The sequence below is a fragment of the Heterodontus francisci genome, chromosome 5, assembly GCF_036365525.1.
Source record: "Heterodontus francisci isolate sHetFra1 chromosome 5, sHetFra1.hap1, whole genome shotgun sequence".
NCBI classification, from domain to species: Eukaryota; Metazoa; Chordata; class Chondrichthyes; order Heterodontiformes; family Heterodontidae; genus Heterodontus; species Heterodontus francisci.
The window spans coordinates 123,405,700-123,431,073 of NC_090375.1; the positions used below are offsets into that span (position 1 = coordinate 123,405,700).

At 40.6% G+C, this 25,374-nt stretch overlaps 1 protein-coding gene across 8 annotated transcripts in view; it reads right to left on the reverse strand.

The window, feature by feature from the left end:
- The window catches only part of stau2 (staufen double-stranded RNA binding protein 2), a 545,941-nt gene that overhangs the window by 111,098 nt on the left and 409,469 nt on the right, over positions 1 to 25,374 (reverse strand). For all 8 annotated transcript variants that reach the window (XM_068032038.1, XM_068032036.1, XM_068032040.1 and 5 more), the window contains one exon: positions 1,639 to 1,752. In XM_068032038.1, the coding sequence (XP_067888139.1) occupies positions 1,639 to 1,752 (114 nt within the window). The remainder of the gene's footprint in view (positions 1 to 1,638; positions 1,753 to 25,374) is intronic.

The following is a 25,374-nucleotide window of genomic DNA, read 5'->3' on the forward strand; positions in this document are numbered from 1 at the left end:
TTTAACAAATCATTTATCATCATAATGAAAATTGTTACTGATTTACAATATACAATGGTAAATCTATTAGCGGTAATGAAAAAACCTTCAACAGAATATGAAGCTTTAGGATCACAACATTTGAGCACAGTAGACTCTATCTTCTGTGGAATTAATTTCATGCTTCAATAAGGATCAACAATGAATCTAGTCCTCCTACCTGAATGCTGGAATGAAACTGATGTTATCTTTTTAGTACTTTACTGTAATTATTTCAGGAATAATAAGATTTCAATTCAGTTACATTTTCTGCAATAAGAACATAAGAAATAGCAGCAGGAGCAGGCCATTCGGCCCCCTGAGCCTGCACGACCATTCAATAAGATTATGGCAGATCTGACTGCGTCCTTAACTCCACTTTCCTGTTTGCCCCCCACCCTCAGCCCATAAACCATGACTCCCTTGTCAATCAAAAATCTGTTTAATTCAGTCTTGAATATATTCAAAGGCTCAGTCTCCACTGCTTGCTAGGGAAGAGAATTTCAAACACTAATTCTGGTGTAAATCAGCATTTTTGTCTATATACCTACTCTTCTGTACCCTTTCACTCAAATTTCTTAAAAGTATTACCCTCTGAAATCCTAAATAGATTAACCTTTGAGTAGTAACTATTAAAATAAAGTCAAATGGACAAATGGCAAAAAAGCTACCCTGTATTGAGCCATGCATTGGGAGATCTAGACTCAAATTGCACTCTTTGCTGATGTTTTAGTTTCCCTGGGCTGGATTTTCAAATCGGGGTTGCCCAGACAGGTTCCTGGTCCCGACTTTGCACTGCCACTGCATCGCTTATGCCATGCTATCTTTAAATGTAAATGTCCTAATTGGGCTGAAGGCGAGCTCGGTGTGCAATTAGTGGCACTAAGCTTTCACAAGGTGGGAGCTGCCTGTACAGCGTGAGCGGCAAAGGCAGACAGCAGCCATGATGGGGCCTGCCGCTGCCTTGCAGAACAGAGCAGGCAGCACCACTGAGAGACAGTGGCCTCAACAAGCACAAAAGTGGCCAAAAGGCCAAATGGAAAGTAAAGTGCAGGATCCAGCGCAAGATCCCCCAGTTCCCGAAATCTTTCAACATCAACAAAAAAAACTTTCACCTCTGCCCACTTTGAACATGACGTGCACCAGACTGTTCGGGTTCGGTGATCTCACCTTTGAAAATTGCCTTTTCGCCCTTCCCACCCTGTTAATACGGTCCTCAAGGAACTTGATAGGGTATTAATTGGAGGCAAGCGAGGTTACTGTTCGGCGCCCCCTCCTGCCTTTCCTTTGAAAATTGTCTCACATTCTGGATGCAGCAGGATCCAGTGCCGCTCTCTGAATATGATTTTCAAATCACGCCTGCACCCCTTCCCAACCCCACCGGCAATTGAAAATCCTGGCACCTATGTTGTCAAATCTTGGACAAGCCAAGCAATGAAAAGGATAAAAAAGTCTCGGCTTCGCACTTCAACATTACCTAGCAGGTGACTAGGCTCTGAGGCCCTGAAGATACTTGTAGTTGCCAGCTGTCCCTCTTTGTCTAGTTGGACACATTAGGAAATGGAAATGAGAAATATATAATTTATAATCAGTTTTAATATGGATTACATTTTTGGTTACCTGATCACGGCTAGCTTCAATGGAGTTTCCTATGCCATGAAAAGTTATTTGCACAGGTGAAAGTGTCAGGTACGTCATACATTCTTTACCATTCTGCATATCACTGTATTGCACCTAGAAGAATAATGATACATAGTACAGAAAATGAAACTTCTGATCATATAACCTCAAGGCTTATCATGTTTTAAACAAAACGTCATGCTAGAGTCAGCATCAGGTTTGCAAAAATAAGTTACTTTTACATATATTTTTAATTGTACAAATATTGTGAATTTTATCTCTAGCTATGTTAAAAACATACAGGGTTTGAATGGTTTAACCCAGTTGAAAGCAAAAAGATCTATAGAAAATAGTCTTGCGAGATGTTCCTACATGTCACTGTTCGAACATGAACTAATCAACCGTCTCAGCATGTCATCAGTGATTATGGAAAATTCTCAACTACCCAATCAGCTACAGGATTCTATTACTTTATTTGAGGCTATTCCTTCTTGAAGGCCCAAAAATACAGTTAAAATATGCAGTAATTAATAAATACCTTACTTGCCACTCGAATGTTATATTAAACACATGAAGCAAAAAATAATCATTTTGAATAGACTGCATGAAACTGGTCGAACAGCAATAATAAAAATATATTGCACTGGAAAATTAAACAAAGTTCATAGGTATCACTTGGCAGAGTCAACTTACAATCCAACTACCTATACAAAATTTCCTGATACAGAACACAGGAACATTCTTTAATGATTGAATATTTAACTGTAAATTTATTTGTAGTCATGCCTGTAGAAGGGAGGATAAATGTTGACTATTGGCTAAAATCTTACTGTGTCTTTGTATTTGTTTCATATTTTTGTAAATGGAAAAGCTTTTTTCATTTCAGCATTTTGTGTAGTGTCGGTGGAAAAGACACCAGTAGGCCTTTTGTTCTATTATTTAATGACACACTCTTTAGATTGTTTACTCTCACTCTGTATTTCATCCAACTGCTGTACAAAATAATGCTGTATCATGCTGCAAAAGATACGGGATTACATATCAAAAATGAACCTGGACAAGATTAATACTGTTTGAGCTGTGCATTAATATGTAAATACTGTGCATGTTTCACAGCAGTGAAATGAACCACTGCTTTTCTACTGATCACATGTTACAGAAACATATACCTTCATTGACGGGAGGAACGTGATACAATTACAGACTAGCTTTTTTAGGGTAACATATCCGCTTTCACAGTGTTCCTTATTTGTATTAGAATGCTTATGGTGCACTTAAGTTGTGGTACAGAAATGGTGGATTTAAGTTTAAATCTTGATCTGCAGTTCTCTTTCTGGTACTTCCAAAGAATACACACCTTTGATCTATTTAATTTCATAGTTGCAATATAGTTACATGTTCTGTGCATAATCTCAAATTTCAGAGTCAAATTGTTAATTATTCCAAAAGATTTCCATCACTGCAATATGCATTACATTTTTTAAGGAATTAGTTAATTGATCAAGAATTACATGGTCATCTTAAATAGTGTTGACTGCAGATAGCTCTCTCCTGTATCAAATATTGTGCATTTGTGCACCATTGCTCTCCATGTTAAAGGGAAATCCAGTAAAAAATCTAGTGAACGTGGGCAAGGTCAGGTATAGGTAGCACTTCACTACTGCTCGTAAACAGGAATAGGTGAACTGGAAAATAAAATATTTCTATTTACCTATTTATTTTTCATTCCTACTGTTCACATTTTATAGTTACTTTCTCCACTTCCTTCATCCTGTGTCACACACCATTTCTCAGTTCCCATATTTGTGGTAAGGAAATGATAAACCTAAGTTCAAATTCTGACCTCCAATGAATTCTGAGAGATGATGCACACAAACCTTCAATAAGTTAATTTCATACTTACAGTTTCGTTGCACGTTCTGTACACAATCGCAAAATTTGAGGCATATCCCAAACTGTTCCTAAAAATACCCTCCCTAAAAAGTGGCAAAACTCCACTTTGTACTACCATCTGATATCTCCATTAATATTCTACTTACCCTGTCTCTTCAAACTACCAGTATAAAGTATACAAAGATCAAAATGAACCCCATGAGCAGAAATTGAGAAAATAGTTGAAATCTATGAATAATTTAATAGCTCATCCCAGTACAAAGTACTGTTACTATGATTTCTAACACAATATCAAAAAGATTTGCACTGTCAATAACAGTTGCATACTAAGTAATAAAATGAAACCTGGACTGAAAATGTGTACTTTACAGGACTTACAAATGCAACAGTAAAGGACCATCAGTATTAGAATGGGGGATAACTTCAAACTTTGCAACCTATTGGCCCCATTAAGAGGGTTTATAGCAAAAAAAAACATCATTTAAGCATTGTTGGCTGATAGGATAAGAAATTTTAATTGTTTTTCACTCTTTTAATGTCATCTCTGGTCAGTATGATACACAGCATATTAAAATTCTACTGAAATGAAAACAATCAAGTAAGATGCTTTGAATGCCAAAAGATTGTATCAAATGTATTCAAAATAATGACTCCTACCATAATTGGAGCCATTTGAACATAAAACATGTACAGGCATGGAAGTTTTCTATTTTAAATCTAACAAAACCTTCAACTGAATATGTTGCAACATACTGTACATGTACAGGGTTAGTCACCTTTCCTTCATATGTATCATATCTTGTCCCAATTAATGATGGCCATGATTTTTGCTGTCTATGACCTAGAATCATAGAATGGTTACAGCAAAAAAGGAGGCTTTTCGGCCCGTCGTATCCATGCCAACTCTCTGCAAGAGCAACTCGCCTATCTCACCCCCTTGCCTTTTCCCCGTAGCCCTGCAAAGTTTTTCTCTTCAGATAATTATCCAGTTCTCTTTTGAAGGCCTAGATTGAACCTGCCTCCACCACACTCTCAGGCAGTGCTTTCCGGATCCTAACCACTCGCTGCATAAAAAAGTTTTTCCTCGTGTCACTGTTGCTTCTTTTGCCAAACACCTTAAGTTGGCGTCCACAGGTTCTGATCCTTTGGCCAATGGGAACAGTTTCTCCCTTTCTACTCTGTCCCGACCCTTCATGATTTTGAACACTCCTATTAAATCTCCTCTTAATCTTCACTTCTCCAAGGTAAAAAGACCCAGCTTCTCCAACCTATCCATGTAAGTGAAGTTCCTCATCCCTGGAACCATTTTCATGAATCTTTTCTGCACTCTCTCTAATGCCTTAACATCGTTTGGAAAATGTGGTGCCCAGAACTGGACACAATACTCCAGTTGAGGCTGAACCAGTGTTTTATACAGATTTATCATAACTTCCTTGTTTTTGTACTCTACGTCCCTATTTAAAAAGCCGAGGATCCCGCCTACTTTATTAACAGCTCTCTCAACTTGCCCTGCAATTTTCAATGATTTGTGCACATATACCCCCAGGTCCCTCTGCTCCTGCACCCCTTTAGAACTGTACCCTTTATTTTATATTGCCTCTCCTCGTTCTTCCTACCAAAATTAATCAAGTCACACTTTTTTGCATTAAATTTCATCTGCCACTTGTCCGCCAATTCCACCAGCCTGTCTATATCCTCTTGAATTTTATCACTATCCTCTTTACAGTTCACAATACTTCCAAGATTTGTGTCATCCGTAAATTTTGAGACTGTGCCCTGTACAGCCAAGTCAAGGTTATTTTTATATATAATGGTTCAGAAAAGTATATGAAGTGGCAAATTGTAACAGGACAGTGGATTTAAACAGGAAAAGTTTGAGCTTGAGAGCTGTATACTCGATCAAGCTTTTCTCCCCGAATCAGATTAATTTCTTTTGTAAATATTCTACCTTATTTGGAGGATTAAACTTTGCTTGTGTTCGTATTGGTTATTGAATGAATTCATCTAAAGTTAGCCAGCTAACAATTATCTAAACCCACTTGGGACCTAGTTCAGTGAGACATTGTCTACCTTTCTAACTCTCTGAATTGCTGCGAGCCCCACAGTACAAACTAGCACACTCCCTCCTCTCAGCATTACACTGCACCTGCTGTGTTGCTGTTTCTCAGGGATGCTACAGGTGAAGTATAACAAGCCCTTCGGTTCCGCCAAAATTTGATATCTCCACAGGATGAGGGGATAAACTCTATCTTCAGATGGAGGACCATGTTCATTGACTTCTCTCGTGATCCGATGGAATGGGGGTGGGGCTCACTACACTCTCAAATTCCCTCCCTAAGCTACTCCACCTCTCCATAAAACCTACTTCTGACCAAGCTTTTAGTCACCCCTCCTATTATCTCATTCCCTGGCACGTTGTCAATTTTGTCTGATTATGCTTCTACGAAGCACCTTGCAATGTTCTTCCATGTTAAAAGCAATATACAGATGCAGGGTTTTGCTGGCACAGTTCCACAGATTTTCTCCATAATCTCTCTCTAGTGATTATTCTTCATATATGAGACTAGTTGCTTCATTATAATGTTAATCCTATTCCATAATGCAGCAGTTTGTATAGGCCTATTGCAACCTTTATCAAGTGGATATCTCAATAATCATCTACAGTAGTTAATATGTTTTATTTTTGTCACATGACAGTGGCAGGTGGGGGCAGCTTTGGAAATGGCAATGGTGACCCTGAGAACAATGGAGGCAGCAAGGCTATTTTTCCTCAAGTTTACAGTTATTACTATAAAGTGTAACAGAGAGAACTGGCATTCCAGATTGGTTGGATGTGATGAAATGATTAATAAATACCTATGTACTAGCAGTATTTGATGGTAAGTAATCAACAGAATCAATTTGCAAAGCAACTTCACCTTGCATTCCAGAATGTATTGCAGCAGGGCAAAATAAACAAACAAAAAAATTCAAAAGTACAGCTGCACTCGTATTCTATCACACAGAGACATATGTTATTCAACTGCAGCTGTGTTTGATGGGAGAAGCTCTGTAATAAAAGTAGAACATTAAATGCTGATGAGGATAAAATCAGTCTCTAGTTGGTTTCATTAGTTTTAGTTGTGGGATTGCTAGAGAGAAGAAAGTCACGTGCTGTGTCAGTTCTGTAACCTGCCCCTTTTAGAGTGCTGAAAGAGAAATGTTTCCATAAATCTACTGAGTGGTAAAGTGGAATGTGGATCTATTAAAGACAGATACAGGTGATACTATAATCAACAATAAGGAAATGGCAAGCTTATTAAATGAGTCCATTGAATTTATCTTCACAGTAAAGGAAGATGAAATTAAAAATAAGTCAATAAGGGAAGGCACTTGTTGTATTTAATATAAGTAGAAAAGATGGTAACGGAGAAAATAATGGGGCTTGGAAGAGAGAAATTTCCAGGAGCTGATGGTTTCTAGGACCTGATGATTTCCATCCCAAACTATTAAAGGAAATAGGAAACTGCAGATGAATTCGTCATAATTTTCCATAGCACCCATGACTTAGGAGTTGTGTTGTTGGATTGGAAATTTGCAAATGTTACTCCATTATTAAGGGACTGAGAAAGAAACCAGAACTGTCAGTCTAACATCAGTTACAGGGATGTTTCTGGAATCTGTCATCAGGGACAGAGTGACTGAGTACATGGGCAATAATGAGCTAATCTGAGAGAGTCAGCATGGACTTTTGTTTTAGAGATATAGCACTGAAACAGGCACTTCGGCCCACCGAGTCTGTGCCGACCAACAACCACCCATTTATACTAACCCTGCAGTAATCCCATATCACCTACCTACACTAGGGGCAATTTACAATGGCCAATTTACCTATCAGCCTGCAAGTCTTTGGCTGTGGGAAGAAGCCGGAGCACCCGGTGAAAACCCACGCGGTCATAGGGAGAACTTGCAAACTCCGCACAGGCAGTACCCAGAATCGAACCTGGGTCCCTGGAGCTGTGAGGCTGCAGTGCTAACCACTGCGCCACTGTGCCGCCCCTAAAGGGCAGTTCATGTTTGACTAACCTGATTGAATTTTTGAAGAGGTCACTAACATGGTGGATAAGGGAGTTTCTATGGACTGCAGCGGTTCAAGAAGGCAGCTCACCACCACCTTCTCAAGGGCAATTAGGGATGGGCAACAAATGCTAGCCTAGCCAGCAATGCCCACATCCCATGAATGAATAAAAAAACATGTTCTCTATATGTACTTTCTTTGATAAGATTCTGCACATGAGATTATTAGTTAAAATGAAAGCACACACTTGCAATATGGGTTGGTAATTGGTGAGAAGGTAGGAAATAGAGCAGGGATAAAGGGAACGTACTCTGTTTGGCAGTATGTGACAAGTAGTATTCTCCAGGGATCAACAGTTGGACCTTAATTTTTCATAAATATTAATGACCTGCATAAGGAATAAAGAGTTATATATCTAAGTTTACAGATTACACTCAATTAGGTGGCACAGTAAGATGTGTAGCCTGGAGCAGGAATTTACAAAAAAAATTTATGAGACTTATTAAATGAGTGGCAAAACTATGGCAAATGAAATTCAATGTGAGGAATCATGACATCATTCAATTTGGATCCAAGCAAGGCAAATCCAAATATTTTCTTGAAGATGAGAAACTATGAACTGTGAAGGACTGAAGAGATTTGGGCGTTCATGTACACAATTCAATAAAAGCTAGTTTTTTGCTCTAGCCATAGTCTCAAAGGACCATAGGCATCTCTCCCCATTAGAGAGAAACAGTTGGTGATGTATAGCTTGAGGGTTACCACTCCTCAAGAATGAGGCAAGGCCAGGAGGCAGGCCTCCATGAACTACCACAGCTGGTATGGGGATTGAACCCGCGCTGTTGGCATCTTTCTGCATTTCATGCTAACCGTCTAGCCAACTGAGCTAACCGACCCCCCTCAAGGAGAACTCAAAAGTCGTTGATGGACTGCGTAGGAAAATTTCTTCATGGAGAGATTCATTACATCATTTAATGTTTCATCACAGGTATAGACCATTGCATAAATATTGAATGTGAGGCTATGTGAAGAAAGCAGAGCAATGGAATTATTTTTCGATTGCTCTGGCAAAGATAAGTTGAATGACCACCTTCTGTGCTGTAAATATCTATAGTTTTAAACGCAAACTTATAGTCCTTCAGTCTTCCCTAACTAAATACTAAGATATCCTTTTAAATTTTGGGTATTTCTCAAAATCCCTCCAGATGGTCCACAGAGGTCACTGGGTGACCATTAAAATGGGAATACTGGTTGATTTTTTCCTCCTCTTGCTAAAAATGGGTTGATAAAGCCAACTTCAGCATCACAACGACTGCCGTGATTGAGATGAGCTGACTCAGCACAGATCAGAAACAAAACAAAGGATCATAGGAACAGAGAAGGCCATTTAGCCCCTTGAGCCTTTTCCACCAATCAATGAGGTTATGACTGATCTGCAATCTAACTTCATAAACCCGCCTTTGGCCCATATCCCTTAACACTTTTGGATAACAAAATGACACCTTTGGATAACAAAACTGTCAACCTTCTGGTCTGTGTGACTTAGAGAAGTCTGATTGTTAAAAATACGTGTCTGAGATTTTGCAGCTGGAAAAGAGTCCTTCAGTATGGAGTTGTTACCAAAAACTTACTAACTGACATTTAATCGCACCATTGCACTTTAGACATCTGCAGGTTGGAAGGAAGCTGGCGAGAGACCCGCGCTGCCTCTTTTAGGGAATGGCCCGCCATATGAAGAGTCAATCAGGCACTGGAGAGGCCACCGGAGGGCTTTTCCCAGGATCAGGACGCTGGGGACACGAAGTCCCGCCCACCGAGAGCTGCTGGCCAATCAGAGGCAGGCAACTGTTTTGTTCAGCAGTGCTACCAGGGAGGCAGCGGCTGCTGCCAGAACGGCACCCACTTGAGGTCCAGGATCACGGAGCGACCCAGGCCCGAGGTAAGTGCTGGCAGGAGGAGTTTTGTAGGGTGGAAGTCGCGGGGAGGGGAGTGTAGGGCGGTTGGCAGGAAGGACAGGGGGGTAGTTATCAGCGTCCGCCCATACCTGATGTCAGGTCCTTCGATCAGGCACTGTGTGCCTTTGAACAAGGGACCACCCCCCCAGAGACCACAAGCAACCCGGAAGGATTTGCATGTCGTGCTCTCCGTGTGGCGACAGGCCCGCCCGCCACTGAGTTAATACTAGCATTACTTGCTCCTTTAAAGCCTCAATTGGTGGCGGGGTAGGAAGGCCGTCCACAGGCTTTGCTGGCATGGACTTAATTGGGGTGGAGGCGGGAAGGTGGCAGGGTCCCCTCCCCGCCTCCAAACCCACCACAGGGAAGTGCATAAAATACCGCCCAGAATTCTAACTGCGGCCTAACCAATGTTTTGTTCAGATTATCATTAATTCTGTACTCTTGTACTCTATGCCACTATATAAAAATCCAAATGCTGTTGGCGTTTTTAATGGCTTTATCTTTCAGATAATTAGATATTTGGACCCTAAAACATCTATCCATTGAGTGTATACGCACAGAATCATAGAAAGTTTACAGCACAGAAAGAGGCCATTTGGCTCATCATGTCTCTGCTGGTAATTCACCTACGTTGCTTTTCCTACCAAATTACATTACCTCCCACGTCCTGCCATTAAATTGCATTTGCCACTTGATTGCCCATTTCACTAACCTGACTACATCCTTCCAAGTTCTTTTACAGCCATCCTAGCAGTTTGCCAAAACCCCTACTTCATGTCATTAGCAAAAATTTTGAGACTGTGCTCTCCCAAGTCAAAATCATCTATATTCACTGGAACCAAAAGTGGATCCAGTACTGATTCTTTGTTACACTACTTCTAACCCCTCTCTTGCTCTCCCTTCTTGAACCAAGATGATGCACTGAATATTCTTTCGTCCCAAGACAAAATAATCTGCACATTCAGGGAAGACTGAAAAATTGTGACAGCAACATTTTTGATATCTATGATTCATGTATTTTATGGTGTGAGCAAGGTGTGATTTTTTTACTTTGAGGCAGTCATTTGATCTATTGCTACAGTACATTTGTTGCATTACAGCAATGAACAAACTGCTGTCAGGTTTCGGTTGGAGGACCACATTAAATATCTGAAACTAAACTTAAGGTTCCAGAGCAAAAACATGGAAGCATTGATGGCAAGGATATATATCATGCTTTTGTGCAGAGATTCTAAATTTGAAAAGAGTCCATTAATAAAAAGGCACATCAAGCCAGATGCATACATTTGGTAGCTAACAGAGATCTGGGGTAACTTTCTGCCCCCAATTCTATAAAGAGTAAAGATTCCAAAAAACTTAAACATTAAGCCATTTCCTGCAATGCTGGAGTTCCTTGATGTGTGTGGGACCACTAAATTTAGTATTTTACTAATCTCAGTAGGACACAGACTAACATCACGTCCATCAGACATTTCCAGTGGTCACCCCCACCATCCCTTCCCCCCTCCCCCCCGCCCGTGGAATGTCCCAAGGAGAGTGTGAAAAATATCCACAATTTAAAAGGATTTCTTACTAGATCATTAGGGAAGAATAAAGGACTACACACTTGTAAGTGATATATTACCCAATCATCATGTCAAAAAACATGTGTTTGATACAAATATTCTTCGTAGGGTCCCAACTAGTTCTATAATGTGAAACAATTTATAAGACTTGACACTAATTGTTTGCCTCTAATAGCACAAACTAGATGCACTCCAGACCTACTAACTTTAACCTCCATCCAGTTAAGAGATTGATAGGCTTTAAACAGTGGGCTGTCCCAATAAATAGTTTCCACCAGTATAAATTGACATTTGGCTAGAATGAAATTATTTTTAAACAAGTATTGTGACATTTTTGATGCAATATTAGTTATTCTACATTCAATTAATTTCATAATATATCAATAATGTTGTTTGTTATGGGTAATACTTTTTACGGAAATGGCTCTAAGTTTGAAAAAAAATTAATTTTTACTGGACCATACAGTAGTGTCTTCTAATGTATTCTTTTATTTCTAGTATTGCTACCATACCAAGACCACCAATCCCAAATCTACCACTATCTGATGCTGTCATTCCACCCAAATAAAGCCAGTTATCAATATATCTAACATATTGGGGTAGATTTTCCAATAGGCCATGCATTATTGGCACCCACCTGAATATTAGCATGCTGACCTCCCCTTGTCTCGTAGGTTCAGTTCAATTTACAAAGTGTGGGCAAGCTTCAGGCATATATCATGCCTTTTTTTTGGGGGGGGGAACAATTAATCATTTGTCAGGACCCCTTACAGAGTTGCTTAAAAGGGGCAATGGGTGAATTTAAAGGGATTGGGAAACTTAAATGTAAGAGCTGCATATGGTGATAAAATGCTATTAGCTTTACAAACACAGCAGATGTTTTATTGATACAAAAGCAAAATACTGCGGATACTGGAAATCTGAAATAAAAACTGAAAATGCTGGAAACACTCAGCAGGTCAGGCAGCATCTGTGGAGGGAGAGAGAGAGAGAGTTCACATTTCAGGCCAATAACCGTTCAGCAGAACTGGGAAAAGTTAGAAATATAATAGGTTTTAAGCAAGTGAAAGTGAGGAGGGTGGCAAAAGAACAAAATGGAAGGTCTGTTATAGGATGGAAGACAGGAGAGTTTAAATGACAAAACAGTTGGTAGTGCAAGGCCAAGGGAGTAGTAATGGGACAAGTAAAATAAATAAAAGATGTCTAGAGGAAGTGTGAATGGCAGAATGATGAACAGTTGCCGCCCGAAAGCAAAAACTAGGGAAAAGCAAAAGAGGTTTTATTGACATGTTTAAGCCTTTGCAAAGGCTGATCAGGTAACAAAAATTACATGCACAACCCAGTGGCCGGCACAATAAATACGGAGACTGGAACTGACTCTATGGCCATGTGACAACTCTCCAACCTGTTTAATGGTTGGTGAAGTGGTAGGTAGTGCAGAATGAAATGATAGTGAAGTCAGCTCTGTTTGCCATTCCAGAGCTGTCCAAATTTCATAGCTGTACCAAAAAAGGCATTGTCAGAGTGCCTTGGTTCAAAGTTCCCTGGCCATCTAAGTGAAAGCAGGAAACAGATCAAAAAAATGAAAGAAAATGCACAAAGAAGCTTCAGAGGTAGCCTGAAAATGTTGCTATACATCTGATTATTGAGCTCTTTAAACAGGGCATCTTAGCAGCTCCGGACGCTAAATTTGTATAGGCAGATAGATGATTGACTCCTCTATCATATATAAATGTTGAAAAATTGCATGGATACCTAAACCTGATCAAATAGACATGCATTTCAGCTACCAGTAGAAAATCTGATTGCAACACTGGATAGGGCACTAAATTGCTGGAAATCTACCGTAGTGGTTCTCCGCCCATTTTTCAACCAGTTATGTTCACTTTATACCCATAATCAGATGTATACAATCAGAAAATCTTATTTGTTACATTAACTGCTATGGAGGTGTTGATGCCTGTTGAGATATCTGCACGGTTATGATAATTTTACTTATGTCTTCTTAACCTTCTGATTTTTAACCTGAAATTGAATCATACGGAATTTTTCTGTCTGATCTAATCTTAAACTGCCTCACTTTTGTTGGCATCACAGAAGACTTCTTCGTCTTTTAAAAGATTAGAACACAGCTTGGACATTTTCCTTTACCTACAATGTCAGTGTTGTAACAAATAGAGTATACAGTAAACCTGCTTATTACTGTTTCATATTGTAATCTGATTAAATTACAAGACTGCAAAAAAATTCCTATTCATTTCATAATAATGTTTTATAAAATGTTTATCTCTATTTTTAATCACCCTTCACTGCTTCAGTATCTCCGTACTCTCCTCCTACCTTGGGGGTGGTGAATTGGGGCACTCTGGGCCAGAGAGTGCTCCATGCTGAGTGTCAGTATTGATCCCTATTAGATAACAGGAAACATACTTACTCAAGTCCAAGCAATAGCTTAGATGGGGAAGGGAAAGGAGGGGCATAAAAATTATAAGGTAGACAGAGATGAGGAAGGCCATTCAATCCTCCCTAGCTGATTCATTCAGAAAGTCCCTCCAGTCCTCCCAGCATAAGAACCAAGTGTTAAATGATTTCAAGGTGCTTGCCTCCACAACTCGACCCAGAAGTCCATTCTATGTATTGATCATTTTCATGTAAAAACAAACTTCTCTAAACTGCACTAAGTATTTCCTTCGTGTTTTGGTGACTAGAACTTGACGGAGTACTTGAGATGTGATAGAATACTATACAGCTTTGAGTATGACTGCCTCTGGCTTGTACTGTACTGCTCCTGCTATACAGTTCAGTAATTTATTTGATTTTTTGATTGCTGCTTTGCATTGGTTTGACATGTTGAAGTGAGTTTACTAAAATTCCTAGATACCTTTCAACTTCATCTTTCAATACTATTCATGAAGTACTTATGCTTTTCATTTTTCTTCCAATCATGTTCAAGTCTAGAAATAAGACACTTTTAAAGCACAATGAGCTAATAGAAAACTCCATAATGCTGGCAACTTCAACTACTAAATTTATTCCAATTACTTTTTAATAAAAACTCAGTGAGTTTTTGTCTTCAAGACAGATATCTGTGTAAAATTTAAAATAAAAATTGACTGAAAACCTACTGGGGAATATTTGCTTTCTACATTAATTATAGCAGAACTGTAAATGCACAATTACAATTTCACTACTATTAAACAGAGGAAATCCTTCCCCATTGGACCATATTTTTCTAGGCTTAGGTGGTCTAATAATAAATTGGCCATGTTCAAAAAGTATGCAACTGGCCATGAGCAGAAAATAATCCACACTGAGGAGTACAACTGGTTAAAAACTATGTTTTTTTGAATATCTCAGGGAGGCATCTCAAATCAGCCTTGAAAATACTACACTCAGCCAATCCAAGTATTACATTTTCAAACACTGCAACTGAATGTTGTTTACTTAACAAATCAGCTTGACATCTGTGGTTGATTAACACTGAAATTCGTCTTAAAGTAGAAAAAGCGTGATAACTGTGACTCAAGAATGTTAGTTGGTTAAACTCTACCCCCAAATTTTGATGTGAAAATAAAACATCTTCAGGTACAGATTCCACAATGGACACAATCAGCGATTCTAGCGCAAATTGAGACCATTTTGAAATGTGTTTTTTCCCCAAGTTTCCACGCAAACTCAAATTCACTGAACACAAAATCTGCTGTGAACCAGTGCAATTGAGCAATGCTTTAAAATATAATTTTTTCAAAAATGCTACATTAAAAAAACTTAGCTCTATTTAGGACTGATAACTTAATAATGTTTGATTAATACAGCTGAAAATTGGTTTATCACAGAAAATAAGCCTTTTAAATCACAATGTCAATTCACTACCTGTGAGTAAGCTGATATTGTTACTGAAAAAAACTATTAAAAAAATGCAAAACTATCTTCTAGTTAGATTGGGATACAGTAGTCAGTTCTTCTGGAATTTAAAAAAAAAATTAATTCAAACCTTTCAAAATGTACCTATTAGTGTCCTCGTACCCAGAAGCAACAGCTTAATTTTTGGAACCTCCTTGAAGGTCTGCAAAGGGGCACAATTAGCAGAAACTCCTATTGGTGATTAACTCATCCAGTGGGCGTGCCCAATTTTAACAGTACAAATGATCCCAGATATTTGATTTGCGCTGAATGAAATTTGTGCTTAAAATTCTGCGATCTTTTGTCCTGGTTATGACACATCAGCGGAAGTGCACTGAAAAAAAGCAGAACCAAGCAGAAACTATCCAGTTCAGGATGCATTCATTTGAAATAAATTTGGATTACATATGGATTAATTTCTGCTGCAATTCTGTGGCATGGATTGCTTATTGCACTGATTTTTCCTAATGATTGAGGATTTCAATATCAAAATAATGCAAACTTATTTAAATGTATTCAGAGAATTTTGTGAAGTAAGAAATGCCCCATTATCCTTTTTGTTTGTTGAATTCTTCATAATACACAAAATGATTTTGAGGTGCTGTTACAGGAGAGTACAAATGTAAAAGGTTCAGTATTCTGGAGCTTAAAACAGATCAGAATATATTATAGGACTTCTGAGATGAAGGAAAAATCTCTGAATATCTCATACCTTCTACTATAACATGGAAAACAATCAGGTCAAATCATGAGCAGTGGAAAGGATGTTTCCTCTTGTTGGAGAATCCAGAACTAGGGGTCACTATTCAAAAATAAGAGGTTGCCCATTTAAGACAGAGATGAAAAGAATTTTTTTCTCACAGAGGGTCCTGAGTCTTTTGAACTCTCAAAAGGCAGAGGAAGCAGAGTCGTTGAATTTTTTTTATTTGTTCGGGAGATGTGGGCGTTGCTGGCCAGGCCAGCATTTATTGCCCATCCCTAATTGCCCTTGAAAAGGTGGTGGTGAGCCACCTTCTTGAACCGCTGCAGTCCCTGGAGTGCAGTTACACCAACAGTGCTGTTAGGAAGGGAGTTCCAGGATTTTGACCTACGACAGTGAAGGAACGGCAAGATAGTTCCAAGCCAGGATGGTGTGGCTTGGAGGGGAACTTGCAGGTGGCGGTCTTCCCATGCATCTGCAGCCCTTGTCCTTCTAGGTGGTAGAGGTTGCGGGTTTGGAAGGTGCTGTCAAAGGAGCCTTGGTGAGTTGCTGCAGTGCATCTTGTATATGGTACACACTGCTGCCACTGTGTCTCGGTGGTGGAGGGAGTGAATGTTCAGAGTGGTGGGTGGGGTGCCAATCAAGCAGGCTCCTTTGTCCAGGATGGTGTTGAGTTTGTTGAGTGTTGTTGGAGCTGCACTCATCCAGAAAAGTGGAAAGTATTCCATCACACTCATGACTTGTGCCTTGTAGATGGTGGACAGGCATTGGGGAGTCAGGAGGTGAGTTACTTGCCACAGAATTCCCAGCCGCTGACCTGCTCTTGTTGCCACATCATTTATGTGGCTGCTTCAGTTCAGTTTCTGGTCAATGGTGACCCCCAGGATGCTGATTGTAGGGGATTCAGAGATGGTAATGCTGTTGAATGTCAAAGGGAGATGATTTGATTCTCTCTTGTTTGAGATGGTCATTGCCTGGCACTTGTGTGGCGCGAATATTACTTGCCACTTATCAGCCCAATATCTTTAAAGCAGAGGTAGATAGATTCTTGATAAGCAATGCGGTGAAAGGTTGTTGGGGGTAGGCGGGAATGTAGAGTAATCAGTTGAGCCATGAACTTATCAAATGGTGGAGCAGGCTCGAGGGGCCGAGTGGCTTACTTCTGCTCCTAATTCGTATGTTGGTAGCAGATGTATTGTTTTTCAAATCACATTCCTTTGTCTTTGGTATCACTGTACTACAGATAAATAGTAATCACAGTCTATTCATAAACTTCCATCAATAACAATGAAAAATGGCAATAATGATCCAGAAAACGTCATGCAAATGAAATCAAAACTGTGGTATACAACTCTTATTTTGAATTCATGTAGTTGTGAATAATTAGATCTGCTACTCCAATTACATGCACTGGAGTTGTCAGAGTTCCAGATTTGATGAATAATGGAAATCTCCGGAAAAAACATAAAAATACTGCACATGAGGGTAAGACTGGAATTTATAAATATCATTTTCTTTAGGTCTACTAACATTTGCATTGTTAACTAATTAAAAACACTAACGATGAACACGATTCCCATCCAGTTTATCTTTGCCCGAAGGACATATTTATAATTTCATACATATTGTTACGACCAAGATGGGAGGAGTGCACCGTTAATTCAGTCCCACTTCTCCACAGGTCACAACATATTTTTTTTAATTTTCCCACTTACTGAAACAGTCAATCAGATACACTATTTTTCCCAGAATAGATCACACTAACCAGGTTACTTTACTGAACAATAAAATTAACAGTTTATTATAAAACAAGTCTTAACTAGTAATGAAGTTAAACAATATCACACAGATCAAATTTTTTAAGTCCCAACATTAAATTTTAAAAAGTCCCCTTTCTACCTTAACCAAATTTTAAAGTCCCCTACACACACACACACACACACACACACACACACACTCACTCACTCACTCACTCACTCACTCACTCACTCACTCACTCACGGAAAAAATTTAAAACAGGATTTTAGACCACAGCTCGATCACAGATTTAAAAAAAACACACCACGGCAGATCACTTGCCCACCCCTGAAGAAAATAGCAGATGAGACACGCTGCACCAAACTGGCACACTGTCTAACCTCTAAGCACATGCCGACAGGTCACTAGAATCTTCCAGAATAGTTCTCTTCAGACGGTGTTGAAAAGTAATTTAGCAGGCTGTTACGACCAGGTGAGAAATGTGTCTAGGGGTCTTTTGCTGTCTTTACCTGGTCTTATTGTAACAGGGTTTTAATTTTAAACACACTGTGTTTTGGGCTCCCGCTTTGTGAATTCTTGTACACAGCTTTCCACTTATAAGGCAAAGAAACCAACACACCAGGTTTAAAGGAGAAAAGTGAAATTTTATTAAAACTTAGACTTAAACTCTAATGCGGTTGACGCCTATGGATATACGACAAGCCCATTGAAACATAGAAAATAGGAGCAGAAGTGGGCCATTCGGCCCTTCGAGCCTGCTCCACTATTCATTATGATCATGGTTGATCATCCAACTCAGTAACCTGTTCCCGCTTTCGCCCCATACCTTTTGATCCCTTTAAATCCAAGAGCCATATCTAACTCCTTCTTGAAAACATACAATGTTTTGGCCTCAATTGCTTTCTGTGGTAACGAATTCCACAGACTTAACACTCTCTGGGTGAAGAAATTTCTCCTCATCTCAGTCCTGAAAGGTTTACCCCCGTATCCTTAGACTATGACCCCTGGTTCTGGACTCCCCCACCATCGGGAGCATCCTTCCTGCATCTACCCTGTCAAGTCCTGTTAGAATTTTATAGGTTTCTATGAGATCCCCCTCACTCTTCTGAACTCCAGCGAATATAATCCTAACCGACTCTATCTCTCCTCATACGTCAGTCCCACCATCCCAGGAATCAGTCTGGTAAACCTTCGCTGCACTCCCTCTATAGCAAGAACATCCTTCCTCAGATAAGGAGACCAAAACTGCACACAATATTCCAGGTGTGGCCTCACCAAGGCCCTGTATAATTGCAGCAAGACATCCCTGCTCTTGTACTTAAATCCTCTCACTATGAAGGCCAACATACCATTTGCCTTTTTTACCGCCTGTTGCACCTGCGTGTTTACCTTCAGCGACTGGTGTATGAGAACAACTAGGTCTCGCTGCATATACCCCTCTCTCAGTTTATAGTCGTTCAGATAATAATCTGCCATCCTGTTTTTGCTACCAAAGTGGATAACCTCACATTTATCCACATTATACTGCATCTGCCATGCATTAGCCCACTCACTCAACCTGTCCAAATCACCCTGGAGCCTCTCTGCATCCTCCTCACAACTCAACCTCCCACCCAGTTTTGTGTCATCTGCAAATTTGGAGATATTATATTTAGTTCCCTCATCTAAATCATTAATGTATATTGTGAATAATTGGGGTCCTAGCACCGATCCCTGCGGTACCCCACTAGTCACTGACTGCCATTCAGAAAAAGACCCTTTTATCCCTACTCTTTGTTCCCTGTCCGACAACCAATTTTCTATCCATCGCAATACACTACCCCCAATCCCATGCGCTTAGTTTTGCATGCTAATCTCTTATGTGGGACTTTGTCGAAAGCCTTCTAAAAGTCCAAGTAAACCACATCCACCAGCTCCCCCTCATCAACTCTACTCAAAGAATTCTAGTAGATTTGTCAAGCATGATTTCCCTTTCGTAAATCCATGTTGACTCGGTCCGATTCTACCACTGTTCTCTAAGTGCTCTGCTATAAAATCTTTGATAATGGACTCTAGAATTTTCCCCACTACTGACGTCAGGCTGACTGGTCTATAATTCCCTGCTTTCTCTCGAACTCTCTTTTTAAATAGTGGGGTTACATTAGCGACCCTCCAATCTGTAGGAACTGTTCCAGAGTCTATAGAATCTTGGAAGATGACCACCCATTGCATCCACTATTTCCAGGGTCACTTCCTTAAGTACTCTGGGATGCATACCATCAGGCCCTGGGGATTTATCGGCCTTCAATCCCATCAATTTCCCCAACACCATTTCTCTACTAATACTGATTTCTTTCAGTTCCTCTGTCTCACTAAGCCCTGTTTTCCCCAACATTTCTGGTATGATATTTGTGTCCTCCATTGTGAAGACAGAACCAAAGTATGCATTTAGTTTATTCTTTATTCCCCATAATAAATTCCCCTGTTTCTGACTGTAAGGGACCTACATTTGTCTTCATCAATCTTTTTCTCTTCACATACCTATAGAAACTTTTACAGTCAGTTTTTATGTTCCCCGCAAGCTTGCTCTCGTACTCTATTTCCCCCTTCTTAATCAATCCCTTGGTCCTCCTTTGCTGAATTCTAAACTGCTCCCAATCCTCAGGTCTTTTTTTTTGTTCTGGCAAATTTGTATGCCTCTTCCTTGGATCTAATGCTATCTCTAATTTCCCTTGTAAGCCATGGTTTGGCTACCTTTCCGTTTACTTTTGCGCCAGACAGGGATAAACAATTGTTGCAGTTCATCCATGCGCTCTTTAAATGTTTGCCATTACCTATCCACCGTCAACCCTTTAAGCAACGTTTCCCAATCCGTCATGGCCAACTCACGCCTCATACCTTCGTAGTTTCCTTTACTAAGATTCAGGACCCTCGTCTTAGAATCAACGACGCCACTCTCCATCTTGATGAAGAATTCTATCATATTATGGTCGCTCGTCCCCAAGGGGTCGCGCACCACTAGACTGTCAATTATTCCTCTCTCATTACACAATACCCAGTCTAGGATGGTCTGTTCTCTAGTTGGTTCCTCAATGTATTGGTCCAGAAAACCATCCCGTATACACTCCAAGAATTCCTCCTCTACAGTATTATGACTAATTTGATTTGCCCAATCTATATGCAGATTAAATTCACCCATAATTACAGATGTTCATTTATCGCATACATCTCTAATTTCCTGTTTAATGCCATTCCCAACATCACCACTACAGTTTGGGGGTCTATATACAACCCCCACTAATGTTTTTCACCCCTTAGTGTTTCTCAGCTCTACCCATACATATTCCACATCGTCAGAGATAATATCTTTCCTCACTATTGCGTTCATTTCCTCTTTAACCAGCAATGCAACTCCACCACCTTTTGCTTTTTGCTAGCCCATGCTAGCATGCACACACAATATACACATGCAAATAGGGACAGAAAAGAGGATAGGAAAATATAGTAAAGAGGGGTTTCAGGCAATATCAGAAGAGTTTCTTGTTTACTGTGCTTCGAGCTCACTTGATTGTAGGTAGTTTTGCTGTTTGCCGGGGCCCAGTGTTGTTCTTAAACCTTGTTCACAAAGGAGACTTTTCTCTCTTTGATCTCATGTGTTTTCACAAGATTCAGTTCCGTGGGAAAGAGATGGAGGCAAGCAGGACTGGAGAGCAGGTTCTGTTCCAACCGGGAGCACACGGCTTTCTGATTTCAAACACTGTTTTCTCCAATTTAATACTCTCAGTTCAAACCTCTGCAGCAGCCAGTTAGTCATGTGACTAAAACTGGTCTGACCACTTCATCTGTGTATTGGGGAAGCAACGACTGGGTCCCCATTGTTCCAAAACTGTCTGTTACTATGCAAATATCTTTCCAGTTAGGGGCTTGCAATTTTAAGTTTTAATGTTCATGTGGCGAAATAATGTGTGCCTCAGTCTTGGCAGGTGGTGGGTTTGCCTGACAAGACCTTTCTCAAGTACAGGAAACAGGATGAATCAACACAGTGGACTTCACAGAATCTTTTAGGGAATTGCGGGAAAGCGAGCTGGGTTGTAGACTTCTGTTCTTCCTTGGAATTCTCTTCTTCTTCTGTCCCTTTTTGACACTTCAGCAGCACTTGATTTTTATCTCCTTCCAGAGGGTAAAACCACACACATACACTGACTCACAACCAAAAAAATTGACAGTTGTTTTTCTGCCCATCCAGGTGCTCTCTGTTACTACTGGGCTTGTCCAATTAAAGGAGCGCTTGTCACTTTTCTGCCCCTATTACCAGGGCTTCTACTCTAAGCCTAACCTGAGCCATGTGACAAATGGCAACACTGTTGCCAATCCGGCTCCCTCAGTCCTCTTGATTAAAAAACTGATCCAATATTTATTTCGCTGAACTATAAATTCATTTGAAAAAATATTTTTTTTAACAAAAAAGAATCATTTTCATAACAATATCAACCACTATATTCATACTGACTTCACTTTAACCAAGTGACCATTAGTCATGTGTAAGCCTATAAGTTAACGTCGATAAGCTGTTCAATTATGAAGGGCATCATAATCACGTTTAATCCTTTTCTCACCCATGCTTGAGTCATTAAAAAGGGAGATTTCTGTATTATATCTTTTACAGTTTTGAAATTAATGAAGTTAAAAAGGAAGACACCTTCTTCAAAATACAAGATGAAAGTAGGAGATAAACTATGTACGGGACTATAGCAAGTTAACTGATGTAGAAAATAACCAGGATAGAGACACTTTGTTTTAATACCTAATAAATAGGAGATTCTCTGTCAGGTTTAGTTCCAGCAGGAAATGCGATTTCTGTGGATTGAATTAGTATTTGCATTATCCACATATCACCTTGCAAAAAGGACGACCAAGAGATAAATCTGCGTTTCACCTCTTTGACCAAGCTTTTAATCATCCCTCCTAATATAACTTTTACACTTCTGTGAAATGCCTTGAGACTTTCTTTATGCATTAAAGGCGCTATGCAAAAAGAAGTTGTTCTTATTGTTCCACCCAAACCTAAGAAAGGCATTCTAAAGAAGCTATTTTAATCTCTTACAGATTGATTTCAAATTTATTGTTTCAAGTATTGTTCTGATGTATCATTTGGCTTTGCTATACTAGTTAACATGTAAATAAATCTTTGGTGAACTAATTAAAGTAATTTTAGATTATATGCTTTGGTTTGTTGGTATGGTAATTGCTTCTTTTCAGGAGAGACAATTCCCAAGTGATCTCTGGTAAACACGATACCAAATTTAGATGGTAACTGTAATTTCTAGACACACTGGGCTGAATTTTACAAGCTCGCCACCAAAAATGGCAGTCCGATCGCACGGAATGCATTTTGAGGAGCCGCCGCGATAAATGTGATGACATGGAGGAGGCGGGAGGTCCGTCCCCAGCAATGGCATCAGACACTGACACCATTTTTAAAGGGCTTCGAACCCTTCCATTTCATTTAAATTTTTAAAGATATAGGTAATGAAAATGGATTCAATAAAATGAAATAAATTGTTCTAGACTCTCTCCCACCCCTCCCCATAACATTACAGTTCATCCCTTACCCTCTCTCCCCAAAAATACTTACCTTGTGCACCTGACCTTCCCCCTACCCCACATTTCTTAAACTATGCACTTTACCCTTTCCCACCATCTCCTACAGCAATCGGAGGAGTTTGACCCCATTCCCCCACCTCCTTCACTGAGATATTTACCTGCTCCCCCCTTCCCACCAGTGTCCCGCATCGGATCACCAGATGGATATCTGAAGTCGCGGGAGTGCCGGCCACCGGCACCAATATGGCAGCAGAAAGGACAGCGGGAATGGGCAAGTACTTAATTCATTGATTTCAATAAATGAACATATTCAAATTTGGTTCCTGTTGCCGAGCGGTGGGGTGCCAGCACGAGGCCTCGCCGCAACCGGCAATATCGGCCTGGCCTTCCCCCGCCGGAAGCATTTTCCGTCCCCCCCCCTGCCATGACCCCCGACGTCAAGGGGGGCTATGTAAAATCCAGCTCTCTGTCTCATACATGGCATAAAAACACAGACTTTAGATTATGGAAGAATAAATCTCTTGTGGAAACCACTGTTTGCCATATACAAAACAAAACTGTTGGGTAGAAGACCAGTCTGGAACAACACTTCTTAGCAAAAATCGCTAAATAATGATCAGGAGCAAGAACCCTGTTCGATCTGTTCCCTCCCTAATCAGAGACACTGAGTAAATGGTATGACCAACACCGGAGATCAGCTTCAAACCTGGGATGCCTCTGGTCCATATGACACAATAGTGCATCAGTTGCTATATTTTATTGAAATAAGATAAAGTTATTTTATTCTCCCTCCAAGGCGGCTCAATGTTGCCTCAAGTGGCCCTTAAGATGAACAATATGTTGTAAGTGGCACCTGAAAAAAAGGAGTATGAGCGAAAAAGTCAGGTGCCCCAGTTTTTGGTTCCAATCAAGGTGGGCAGCACACCAGTTTTGTGCATCTAACCTCATCTACACAATTGTAGTGTCGGCCATGCAGGTTCCGCACTACTTCCTTCTTCTTCATGCTGCCGGCTGCCTCTGCACTCAGCAAGGGGCCAAACAGCATTGTGCAGATACAACATGGTGCAGTCAATCTGTTCTTCTTAAAGGCAGGCTGCTCCTCCTAAAGGGAAGTTGGACTGAATAATGTTGGTGGAATTTAAATGATGGAAAATTGAACACCTGGGCAGAGAGAGGGTTCTAGGTTGATGGATATGGCACTGGAAGCAATAGTGGTGGAGGTTTACAGGAGGAGAGATGCCATGGTTCCATGTGGGGGGGGGGGGGGGGGGGGTGAGGGTAGGGCGGGTAGCAGGAGGCCCTCAAGGACCACCCTCCGACGGCAATGGGAGAAGGCAGCCAGAGAGATCAATTCCCGGAGTCTGGACCCAAGAACCTGGCAGCAGTGCCACAAAAAGTCTAATGACCTCACATGGGTTGTCAAGGTCAGTGAATGCATCTTCACATGGCATCTCCACCACACCACCAATCTCTCATACTGCTCAATGCATCACACTCCCATCAGCACACCCTGTTACTCAGGACTCATATCTATGATCCAGATACTCCATCTCACCCTCACACACTTAACAATGCTGCCAGCCTCACACCAATCTCTCACTTCCTCTGCATACCTCCAGCTATTCAGCTATGGCAGGAACATCAACCAAACACAGCACTGCACAATCACTGACATTGTGCCCTTTCCCTTGAGGACATGATGGCACAAAATAGAAAGAGGCTGATCAGAACTGGTGGGGGACGAGGATGTATTTCCTTAAACCTACAGAGGAGATGGCTCTCAGCATCTTGGGGCCTGCAGCGGGAGCCCATGTTATCCAGCATCGCTGGGAACATTGAGGATGATGGTATGTTTTTGCCTTAGGCCCCTTCTCAATTCTCAGCTCATCTTCATCCTGTAATCTGGCATGATGTGCAAGCTGCAAATGGCATCTCCATGGACCTTTTGCTTCCCACCCCACTCACCTTCCCTCAGCCCAATATTTTCCTTCTGATTTCCTGCTTTTAGACATTCAAGAATTGCCACTGTCCCAGCCACAACAGCACAAGGAGGAAAAGAGCGAGGAACAGCACAGCGTTAATGAAGAGGCCTCGTCATTTGACCTGATACTCTCAGCCACCAGTTCAGATAGCGGCACTGCACATACCTTGGACCCTAATATAGAGTTGGGATAAGCATGTGGTGAGTCACTGAGCAGGACTGGGCTGCAGCCAGGCCAGGGGTAAAGGATACTTGTTACCTACCTGGAGGGCAAGGCTGCAGATGAATTCTGCTGCGGTGGACTCAGATGAGGAACTCGGCGGGGCAGCATACAGGAG